The sequence below is a fragment of the Panthera uncia genome, chromosome A2, assembly GCF_023721935.1.
Source record: "Panthera uncia isolate 11264 chromosome A2, Puncia_PCG_1.0, whole genome shotgun sequence".
Taxonomy (NCBI): Eukaryota; Metazoa; Chordata; class Mammalia; order Carnivora; family Felidae; genus Panthera; species Panthera uncia.
In genome coordinates, this window is record NC_064816.1 from 66,859,640 (window position 1) to 66,871,784 (window position 12,145).

At 45.1% G+C, this 12,145-nt stretch overlaps 1 protein-coding gene across 1 annotated transcript in view; it reads right to left on the minus strand.

Annotated features, from left to right (window-relative positions):
* Positions 1–276: 276 nt before the first annotated feature.
* The window catches only part of VOPP1 (VOPP1 WW domain binding protein), a 111,206-nt gene continuing 99,337 nt past the window's right edge, over positions 277–12,145 (minus strand). Inside the window, exon 5 of the mRNA XM_049641283.1 lies at positions 277–2,901. Within this exon, the coding sequence (XP_049497240.1) occupies positions 2,711–2,901 (191 nt within the window). The 3' untranslated portion in view covers positions 277–2,710. The remainder of the gene's footprint in view (positions 2,902–12,145) is intronic.

Sequence of the window (12,145 nt, forward strand, 5' to 3'; positions counted from 1 at the left end):
ATCACCTGTGAGTTTAGCTCATTAATGCTTCTGCCTTTCCACTTCAGATAATTTTTTCCTTAGATAGATTTTTCAAATATGTTGGTGCACCAAACCTTCCTGAAATGTTCTTTGACAGCATCTAATTTCTGGGGCTCCTGAGGTTGAGTGGGTCACCCACCCCACTCCGCCTCACCCCCACCGGGCTGAAGCAGGACCTTCTGTACGCCCTTCTTCATTAGAAACATCATCTCCACCTGCTTTTCCCCTTCCCAGAAAAACAATCAAAGCACGTGCCCAAATTTATTTTTTATTTTGCATACATAGGAAACAGGACCCTATCAAAAGAGAACAGAAAAGCGAAAGAAGCCAAATGTTGCAGAGAGAACACAAGCACAGATTGGCTCCCGGTTTACTCTAACCACTGACTCTCTAAGACATCAACACGCCAGGAGCTGGACTCACTCCGGGAGGGGGACACAGTCTACTGACGGCACAGAGGAAATGAGAATGGCCAGGAAATGTCACCACAAGTGGAATTTCTACACACAGTATGGGTGTTCACTGTAGCAGGGTTCTCATCCAGGTTCAAGGGAAAACGAAATTTTTCTTCACAAACACAGAATACAAAGCGGTTGAGCACTACCTAAATCATCCAGTCTCTGAGATCATTTGCTATCAAAAAAGATAAACAAAATTAAGTCATGGATATTTGGGTGCCTATTCAACTGCACCCGGATCCAATTCCAGGGGCATCTCTTACTGTGCTTATTAAAAAAAAAAAAAGTGAAGGGAGAAATTCAAACTAAAAGTGCAAAACGAATGACCTGGAGGAAGAGGAACCTTCTGGACCCCTGTGGTTGTCCTTGGTTGTAAACGGCAACGTTGTGCTTTGTTGTCTCACTTGAATCCAGGACTCCAGTGTGGGGAGGAACTGCAGTCCGGGACAGGAGTTCGGAGGTCACAGGAGGGTGGCTGAAAGACACCAGCAGCAGCATCTGTGTTTATAAACTGTGTTTCCAACGGTGTTCGTGTGGCTCCAAGCGTTTCCTGTGGAATTCCCTGGGAGGCTGGCAGACTCTCCATCTTTAGAGGGAAGGTAAGTCAGAAGGCCGTCGCTGCGGCCCCATCCCGATTTCACGCCCTCCCCTGATACAGAGATCCCAGTAGGAAAGGGACTCCTGGTCTGGGGGACTCAGCATCCACTGCAGCGGGATGTTCCCATGCTCAAGTTCAATGAGTAACAAAATTGCTCGAGTTCAATGCGTAACAATTTCGCAAGAGGCTCCAATTAGCTCATTACAAAAATAAGCCCCTGCCCCCCACCCTATCCCACTACTAAACACACACAGGGATCTACCCACCTTGGCTAGGCTGCTCTGCCTTCCTATACACAACCAGTCAGATCTCAATCTGGGTTTAAACCCACTGTCAGCATCACTAACTGCAGAGGAACAGGACCTCCCTGCATCCCGGTGACTAGGGCTACAGTTGGATCCCAGGGTGAGATCTGTTTCTTAGCCAGGATTTGCATTTCCAACCACATCTTCTATTCTAATGTTGATTTAGTTGTCAGTGAGATCTATTCTGTACTTTTTGAAGAGATCTTCCTGCAGTCCTGGGATTTTGCATTCCTCTTTTTTTTCCAGCAAGCTTTCCCCTTGTCAGACACACACTCCTGCTGAGATCAAACAAACCACTGCAGGGGCCTGCTGCCCCAGGCTCAAAACCTCCGGCCAGACCCTGCTGGGATTCCTCTCTCCCAGGGGTTGATGTGACTTCCCAGCCAGATGTGCCTCTCTGCTTTGCAAATGTCCATCACAACCCACTGCCGGGGCTGCCTCGGGGAAGGGTGTGGAGACCTCTGGTCCTGACGAAGCCAGAGGGTGGCTGCCGGTCCGAGAAGACACTCTGAGTCTGACCTCAAAGGACAGGACTCTCTCTACAGGAGTGTCCGCAAACTCACTAAAAAATGGGGAAACATTTTATTTCTGCCAAGTCAGACCAAGAGCTCTGGGACATAAAATGCAATGTCCCAGTTTGAGGCAGAGAGAAATTCCTCATAAACTTAAGTAACTTTCCTTAGTCGTTTTCAGGTAAGTGTAGACATCCAACTTGGCCGGATTCTGGATCCTGTCATCTTGAGGAAAAGAGCTCTTCCAGCCCTGGCTGTGCAGAAGGCCGGCCTCCCTCATTCTTAGGAAGTGAACGGAGATAGAAAGTGCTAAGAAGTTTCTTCTACACCACAAGTCTAATGGCTTCTTGAAGAGGAAGGCCCACAGGACGAGGGGCTCAAAGAGTGGAGCCTGTGGGGCCTCGTTTCCACGAGCTGCCTGCTGTGTGCCTGGGAGGAAGCTGTCAAGGCTAGCAGCGGTCCCTTCCGCGTGCTCACTTGTGTTCTCCTGAACACACCAGCCCTGCCTTGCCTCATCCTCCTTAGTCTCTTCCCCGAGGATCTAAGGTGTCAACCCTCGGGGACTGTCCACACTCTGCCAGAGCTCGGATTACATCAGAAACAGAAGTAACAGAGGAGACACAGGGTGAATTCAAATATCGGTCCTCCATGGAACACTTGAAAGGGGGCTGTGCTTGATTTGAAGGTATCAAAGAGGAATTTGCCCTTAGTGGCTCAGAAGACAATTCCTGGAAGCAAACGTTGATGGGGACAGAGAGGTGGAGTGACAATGCCCCTCCCTGTTCCCCTGTGAGGTCGCACAGGCAGGTGACCCTGCTACTTGGCCTTCACCACCTGTTCATATGGGGGCGGGGGTGTATTGCAGTAAGAAGGGGGCGGTGGGTAGGCTGTGCTTCCCTGGGGTGAGTTGGGTTGGGCCTGGAAAGCCATCGCCATAGCATTCCCGGCAGGATTCATCCCTGGTCCTCCAGGGTCCGTGTAATATGGCAGCCCCGGCTGCTGGGCCCCTGAAAAGACAGATGAGTGGATGTGAGACAGCAGAAAAAAAACCCACTGCCCATCACGGCCAGGGCATGGCCAGGGCATGGCCAGGCTGAAGGGGCCATGGAGAACCACCACGCCAACAGTTCACTCGGCTGCCACGTATGGAGGGCTAGCATGCCCAGATATGGGGATAGGTGACAAGCACGAGCCCCGCGCGAGTCCCTGGCCTCATGGCGCTCCTGCTGTCCTGGGGTGCAGACGGATGAAAGGGCACACACAGACTCACCAGGCTGGCTATGTGAAGGGACAGACAGTAACGGGATCAGGCATGTTGGGGGTGGGTGGGCCTCCAGTGTCGCTAAACCAGAGCCTGAGTGATAAACCAAGGAAGCCCTGCACAGAGCTGGGGAGGCATGTGCTGAAAACTTACCCGCAGACCGCCCCGTGCACACTTTAGAGTCAAGAAAGCCAGGCAAGTAAAGTAGGCCAGCTTGCAACTATCTACCACAGGAGGACCCTGGTCTCCTGACTCCTGGCCAGAATTATTGCTGGCAGCTCCACAAACCCCTTGAGAACCCAGTTTGCTGAGGTACATTCTGAAGTGTGGTCTCCATTCCCTTCTGCTGGGTTAACATTTTATCAGGGTGGTGATTACCTGTCATCCGGGTGAGCCCAAGTTCATGGACAGGGAGGCAACCTATGGGAGCAGAAGCCGGAGGGGCGGGTGGATGCATCTACGGAATCTATTTGTCTTTGGCATTGCCAGAAGAGAAGCTCTCCAAGGGCAAGGCTACGGGATGCAGGCCTGGGTGCAGGACACGGTATTGTGGAGAGCGAAGAAGGAGACAAGAGGGAACAAGCTGGCCACCCTGTCTCAGATCTAGCTGAACTCTCATTTTAATGGGCAGAAATATTTGAGCTGCTGTTGTAGAGTCTATTTTTTAGATATGCTTACGCTGATCATGTTGATAACACTACAGAATACTGAATATATAAATAGAGAAAAAATGTGAGCTTTGGGTATGTCCTGGGCTAGGCTAATTTTGTGGGTAGACTCAGGTCTATTTGAGTTAGGCCTCATTTAAGCCATAAAGATACTGGGAGTGTCAGTGAAGTCATCCCTGTATGCATATTGATTGGGTAGGGCAACCCCCACCCTCCACCTTTCCCCATCCCCCACAAATCTGTCTTGCCACAGTTTAATGAATAAAGGTCAGATTACTGGGAGGATGCCCAGGGTGTCAGCAGGAGAGCAATAAGTCACAAATGCCACCTTCATCAACTGCCACCTTATCTCACACCTGGATGGTCCAACAGACAGCACCTGCTTCTATCGGTACATCTCCCACACGCTTGGGATGCATTTGTTTACAAGCCCGTGACCAGCCATGACCAAGAGTTTCCCAAGGATAGAGATTATGACTTATTTATCTCTGGATCCCTGTATATTTTATGCAAATAAAAAGTTACTTAAAGATTTTAAAAAGCCAAGCAACTGTTTTGGTTTGGAAAAGACCAGATGAAATTCTTTGACTATGAGAGCAGAAGAGGAGGAGAGAATGGGAGGCTATAGGAAGAAGAGAGGGTTCAGGGGAATGAGAGGTACAGGAGAAGGAGGGGGATACAGGGGAGAGGGTGCAGGGGAAAGAGAGGGTGTAGGAGAGAGGGTTCAGGGCAAGGAGAGGGTGTAGGGGAAAGAGAGCATTCATGGGGAAGAGAAGGGTGCAGGGGAAAGGGGTGCAGGGGAGAGGGTGCAGAGAAGGAGAGGGTGCAGGGGAAAGAGAGGGTGCAGGGGAAGGGTAAGGCCAATGAAAGCTTCATGCTGGGCCTGCTGGAGCTGAGGCAGCTTCCAGACTCCTGTGTAAAAGTGGGAATAAAAACATAGATTAGGTTACCCCCACCCAGGAAGAGTGCAGGGAGAGAGGAAAGATGGCTGAGAAGAGAACCATAGCAAAGACCAACGTTCAAGACAGAACAGAACACAAAGCATGGAAGGTGGAGGAGAAGGATGCAAAGGAGACTGGGGAGAAAGAGCATCACCCAGTGAAGCCTGGGTTGGGTCATGGCAGCAAAGGGAAAGGAGAATCCTTAAGGAAGAAGTTACTGGTACTTTCCAATAGTGCCTCACAGAGGTCAAAATAAGAACTGCAAATTTTCAGTGGATATGGTTGGTATTTGGGATTTCTCATCAATACGTAGTTTTAGCACAGTGACAGGCACGAACTGCAGTGGGGAAAAGGCTGTTCAGGGCAGGGAAGGAGACGACTAGAGGAGGGGGTGGATGGTAGCTGACAAGGAAGCAGGAAGAAGAAAGACGTATTTTTAAGGATGGGAAATGCTTGCAGTTGTTTGAAGGGTATAGGGACACATTTACAGGAAAGAGAAAGGATTTCCAGGAAGAGTATAAGCTCAGTGAAGGCAGGGACCTCATAGGTCTGGTTCAACATTTGCAGCCCACTGCCTAGCGAAGAGCCTGGTGCACAAGAGGGCACGGGTTTGTTCTGCTGAATGTGCAAACAGACCTGTACAGGCAGCAGTTATGAGAAGGAGCACAGGGGGACCCATGGTTGCGTGGGAAGGAGAAGTGGGGTGCTCCCAGCAGCAAACCTCTATATGCAGTGAACCTGGTGCTAGGTTATTTGAGCAGAGAGATTCCCAAATCCTCAGAGAAGAGATGGCCACAGATGGTAGCAAAATAGTGACAAGGAGTGACAGAGCCCACTGGCATGGAGTTCAATGTGAAAGGGACTTTACAAACAAGGGTGGAAGCCAGGTACCATCTCTTCACCCTATGCAGGTGGGACACGGGAGAAGAGAAATAGCCCTTCGGGACTGAAGGCTCGTGGCAGATGGTGCAGTCAGAGAAAGAAAACATACAGAGAATTCTGTGAAGAAGCTGGAGTTACAGGAAGACTGTTTCTATGCTAGTCGGAGAGGAAAGGATTCAGAGAGGTGAGTTAGACAATGTCAGCCTCACAGCTGCCCCTTCTGTGAAACAGAGCTTGAGCGTCTGCAATGCCAATGTCTATTACATTTGTATTACATGTATGTACACATGGGTATGCATACAGGTTATATGGGTATGGTAGGGGGACAGTAAGGGGACAGAAACGGGATCCGATAGAATTTTATACATATTCTTGAGGACACGGAGGCTCAGGAAGATGAAGTAACTTGCCAAAGCCCCACAGCTGATATTTGGAAGCACCAGGATTGAACACAAGAGTGTACTGGAAAGCCTAGTCTCTTTCCGCTGGGACAAGTGTCTCTCACAAGAGGGTGATGAAGGGGGGGTTGGAAGTTCAGGCTAGAGAGGGATGGGAAAACCAGAGAAGACTAGTGACCTAACGGGCTTACATTGTGATCTCCATCCTCCAAATCAAGGGCTTGACTAAGAACTGTCATGACACAGGCTTCCCACCTGGGCTGCACTCTGATCCCTGGCACATCATCTTGTCTCCAGAGAACTGAAGTCACTGCATTCTTTAATGCCATCATCTCTTCCCTCATTGAGAGTCTCAGCACGATTTGAGAAGGGACTCTAGATTCAGCAAAGGTGAGTAAGAATATCTTAAAGACATCAGTTGACAGCAGCTCATCCTAAGTTGAACCATCCCACCTATGCCGAAGGATGGTCTGGTGGCCAAGCCTTCTTAATTAACAGTGATCCTGTCACAAGTCAACTGAGCTGGGCCAATCTTTACTTGAGATGCAGAAGAATCTGGCTGGCAGCAGAGACTGGAGTGAACATGCAGGGAGAGGGGGAGATAGCCTCAGGAAGACCATGTGACCCACGAGATGTGGAAAGCTTACCAGCCTCAGGCTGTCCCAATTCCCAACAGCTTCCACATGTCTTTGTAATTACCCCCACTTGGAGGTAGCCCTCATGAGTTCCAGGGCTCTTGCCAGCTTTCTGAGTTTAATCAGAGCCCATATCCTGACTTCCTACATCCATCTCCTCAAGGTTTAGGCAGGTCTCTCAAACCTGCCTAAAGAGCAGGCACGCAGTTCAACCTTTCCACTATGACTCAGACTTCCTATATTTATTCCCACTCTTGGTCGAGGTTGCCATATTCCCCAGTTCACTCACAGGACTATAAGCTAAGTTCCCTTATGAGGGATAACAGACGCTCCATAATCAGGTTCTTACCTACCTCAGTCTTGTTTCTTATCGCCCTGCCTTATTCTTCCCTTCCTAACAAGAGTCTGGTTGCTTGTATCCTGCTCACCTCTTCCCTGACCCTCACCAGAGAGCATCTCCTGGCTGTCCCACATGCAGAACACTCCTCCGTCTCCACACCACCCCGATCCTAGCCTCTTGTGCGGCTAAATCCCACTTGTCTTTCAAGTCTCAGACCAGAATCACCAACTCCAGGAAGCTCCATCTCACCGCCTGCCCCTCCCTTTCTGGCTGGATTAGGTACCCTGTCTTCTTTGCCTCCAGAGCAGTGTAATTTTCTGAGCCTCCTGCACATGAGGATAGGCTCATTCATCTTGGAACCCTCAGAGCCCAGAATGGCACTTGCCATGTGATTTTCCGTAAATGTGTGAGATGAACGGCTGAAGAGGGATGACTGGTGCCATAGCTCTGGACTTTGTCCCCACTCTGCTGTGCTGGGCACACTTGGCAGTTTCCTAAGAAACACTTATTTCTGATATGATAGAAAGAAAAGGCTGTCCCAGCTCCGCAAGCCTGCACCAACCCTGCCCATCACTCCTGAGGACAGAGGCATTCAATGATGACCTGAATTCCCTGTCACAGGCCATGGGGCTGCGTCGGGCTGTGTATCTGTGCATCAGGGCCACTCACACTGGAGGATAATAAGAAGCACTGGCAAGTGTGTCCTATGTATTTATTTATTTAAAAAAAAACCCTTTTTTAATGTTTATTCACTTTTGAAAGTCAGAGCATGAGCGGGGGAGGGGCAGAGAGAGATGGAGACACAGAATCCAAAGCAGGCTCCAGGTTCTGAGCAGTCAGCACAGAGCCCAACACAGGGCTTGAACCACGAACCGTGAGATGGTGACCTAAGCCGAAGTCAGATGCTTAACCGACTGAGTCACTCAGGCGCCCAAGTGTGTCCAATTTAATTGGCATTTTTTATGTTAACAGTAATAGCTCCTGGATATTGCTGGGAATTAGGACGGGACTGAAATATTGGAGTTGGAGAGGCACTTGGAATATTAAAGAAATAGAACAGATAGAAGGTGGACAAATTATGTATTCGTCAGGAATATGAACCCTTGGGTGAAAACACTTGACAAACACATGGATGGAACATGCTGGAAAGAGTGTGGTGGAGGTGGAAGGGCAGCAGGAACAGAGGATAGACCCTCACTGAGCCGCTAAAGGCTCCCTGGCAGGGTAGCGATGCCAGCAGACATTTGCTAGATCTCTGCTCTTTTGGCTAAAAGAGTGAGTCCTGACAAGACACTGACTTGGTTGACCATTCAGGCTCCCATGGAGAAGAGAAACTGAGGAGACGGACTCAGTTCTGACTCATCTGCATAAGGGGCAAAAGGAACACTTCACTGCATGTGTGAAAACCAGAGAGAGAAGGCCAGGCAAGAACAGGTATGTGTCCACAGACTTGAGAGAGGTGATTTCAAAAACATTCCCCAAAATGTACTCGTGATTCTGTGGCACATAACTCTGGAACCCAAAGCTCTTTTGGCTAATCAGGGTCCTCTGAGGTTGATGGATTTTTCTATTTCTGTAAAAAACGTCATTGGGATTTTGAAAGGGTTTGCACAGACTCTGTAGAATGCTTTGGGTAGTACTGACATTTAAACAATATTAAGTCTTCCAATCCATGCACGTGGGATCAGTTTCCATTTATGTATGTCTTTTAAAATTTCCTGCAGCAATGTTTGTAGTTTCCACCGTACAAGTCTTTCACCTCCTTGGTTAAACTTTCAATTATTTTATGTTTTACTGCTACTGTAAATGGAATTGTTTTTTTTTTTTTAAATTTCCTTGTCAGATCATTCATTGCTTATGTATAGAAATTTAACTGATTTTTGTGTTGACTTGTTTCCTGATACTTTGATGAATTCATTTATTATACCTAGACTTTTTTTTTTGTCAAATCTTTAGAATTTTCTTTTTTTTTTTATTTTAGAGAGAAAGAGAGTGTGTGAGTGGGGAAGTGGGGCAGAGGGAGGGAGAGAGAGAGAGAGAGAGAGAGAGAGAGAGAATCTCCAGCAGGCTCCACACTCAGCATGGAGCCCAACCTGGGGCTCAATCCCATGAGCTGAGCAGTAATCAAGAGTCAGATGCTTGACCAACTGAGTCACCCAGACCCAAATCTTTTGAATTTTCTGCATATGAGATCATATCATCTGCAGTTTTCTTTTCTTTATTATTTTATTATTATTTTTGTGTGTGTGGTGTCTTTGGTTTTGGTATTGGGGTAATGCTGGCCCTGTAGAATGTATTTGTAAGCTCTCTTTCCTCTTTCATTTTTTGGAATAGTTTGAGGATAGGTATTAAGTCTTCTTTAAATGTTTGGTAGAATTCACCTGTGAGTCCATCGGGTCCTAAGCTTTTATTTGTTGGGAGTTTTTTGATTGATAATTCAAATTCATTATTAGTAATTGGTCTGTTCAGATTTTCTATTTCTTTGTGACTCAGTTTTGGAAGATTATATGTTTCCAGGAATTTATTCATTTCTTCCAGGTTGTCCAATTTGTTGGCATATGATTTTTTTGTAGTATTCTCTTATAACCCTTTGTATTTCTGTAATGTCAGTTGTTACTTCTCCTTTGTTTCTGATTTTATTTATTTGGGTCCTTTCTCTTTTTTTCTTGATGAATCTGGCTGAGGGTTTACCAATTTTATCTTTTCAAAAAACTGGCTCTTGGTTTCCTTGATTTTTTTTCTATTGTTTTGATGAGGTAGTTTCCTTCTTTAAAATTTTTTTTTAATGTTTATTTATTTTTGAGAGGGGGAGAGGGGCAGAGACATAGGGAGACACAGAATCCGAAGCGGGCTCCAGGCTCTGAGCTGTCAGCACAGAGCCTGACACAGGGCTCGAACTCACGAACTGTGAGATCATGACTTGAGCCGAAGTCAGATGCTTAACTGACTGAGCCACCCAGGCACCCTGAGGTTATTTCTTTCTATTCCCCGTTCACTGAGTGTATTTTATCATAAAATGGTGAATTTCCTCAAATGCTTTTTCTGCATCAATTGAGATAATCATATATTTTTTTTTCCCTTCATTCTGTTGATGTGGTGTATTATACTGACTGATTTTTTATTAGTTGAACAATCTTTGCAATCCAGGAGTAAGTCCCATTTGGTCATTTAAAAATACTGCTGAATTCTCTCTGCTTATATTTTGTCATGGGTTTTTTCATCAATGTCTACTGGGGACAATAATCACCTGTAATTTTTTCTTGTAGTGTCTTTGTCTGGCTTTGGTGTCAGGGTTATTAATGCTGGCCTCACAGAATGAGTTAGGAAGAGTTGCTTCCTCTCCAATTTTTGGGAAAGTTTGAGAGAGACTGTTACTGGTTTTTCCTTAAATTTTTGGTAAAAATCACAAGTGAAATCACCAGGTTCAGGGCTTTACTTTGTTGGGAATTTTCTGATTACTGACTCAATTTCCTTCGTAATTATAGGCCTATTCAAATTTTCTATTTGTTTGTGATTTAGTCTTGGTAGGTTGTGTGTTTCTGGAAATATGTTCTTTTTACCAAGCTAATCCTTTTTTTTTTTTTTTTTTTTTTTTTTTTTGGTGTACAACTGTTAATGGCACTCTCTTATAATCCTTTAATGTCTATAGAAGGTAGAAATGTCCCTACTTTCATTTCTTTCCTCCCTCCCTCCCTTACTTTAAGTAGTCTTCATGTTCAGCACGGAGCCCAGTGAGGCGCTTGAACTCAGGACCTGAGATTAAGCTCTGAGATCAAGAGTTGCACACTTAATTGGCCAAGCCACACAGGCACTCCTACACTTTCATCTGATTTTAGTAATTTATGCCTTCTCTTTTTTCTTAGTCCATCTAGCTAAAGGTTTGTCAATTCTATTGATCTTTTTGAAGAACCAATTTTTTATTTATTTGTCCTTTTATTTTTCTTCCTTATTTCATTTAGCTGTTATTTTTATCATTTCCTTTTTTTCTGCTAGTTTTGTGTTTAGTCTGTTCTTCTTTGTCTAGTTCTGTAAGTTATAAATTTAGGTTGCTGAAGTCTTTCTCGCTTTTTAATCTGTGTATAGCTATAAAGTTTCTCTTCCCTTTAGCATCACTTTTGCTGACTCATAAGTTTTGCTGTGTTTTGTTTTTATTTTCATTTGTCTCTAAGTATTTTATAACTTCCCTTGTGATTTCTTCTTTGATCCACTGGTTGTTTAAAAGTGTGTTAATTTCACAATTTTGTGAATATTCCATTTTTCCTTTGGTTAGCAATTTCTAACTTCATCATGTTGTGGTCAGAAAAAATACTTTGTATGATATATATTTTGTTAATCTATTGAGACTTCATTTGCTGCCTAACATGCAGTCCACCCTGGAAAATGTTTCGTGTGTATGACTGTGTATTCTGTTGTCGGGTAGAGTATTCTGTATGTCTGCTAGATCTAGTTCATTTATTTTGTTCAAGTCCTCTATTTCCTTATCTTCTGTCTGATTTTTCTATCCGTTATTCTCCAACTATTATAGTACAACTGGCTATTTCTCCCTTCAATTCTGTCAGTTTCTGCTGTATTGAATTTTTTAATATAGAATATCCTTTGTCTCTTAGGACTTTTTTATTTAAATTTATTTTGCATGATATTAATATAGCCACCCCTGCTCTCTTTTAGGTACTGTTTGCATGGAATACATTTTCTTCCTTTCATTTTCAACCTGTTTGTGTCATTGGACTTGAAAAAATCTCTGGTAGACAGCATATAGTTGGATCATGTGTTTTTATCCATTCTTCCAATCTCTTTTGATTGAAGGGTTTAATTCATTTGTATTTAAAGTATTCACTGATAAGGAAAGACTTCTGTTCATGCTATTTGTTTCCTATATGCCTTATAGTTTTTCTGTCCCTCATTTCTTACATTACCATCTTTTTTTGTTTTCAGTTGATTTTTTGTAGTGAAATGCTTAATTCCTTTCTCATTTCCTTTTGTGTATATTGTATAGCTATTTCTTTGTGGTTACTATGGAGATTATATGAAACACTCTAATGTTAAAACACTGTAATTTGGGGGCGCCAGGGTGGCTCAGTCGACTGAGCATCTGACTTCAGCTCAGGTCATGATCTCATGGTTTA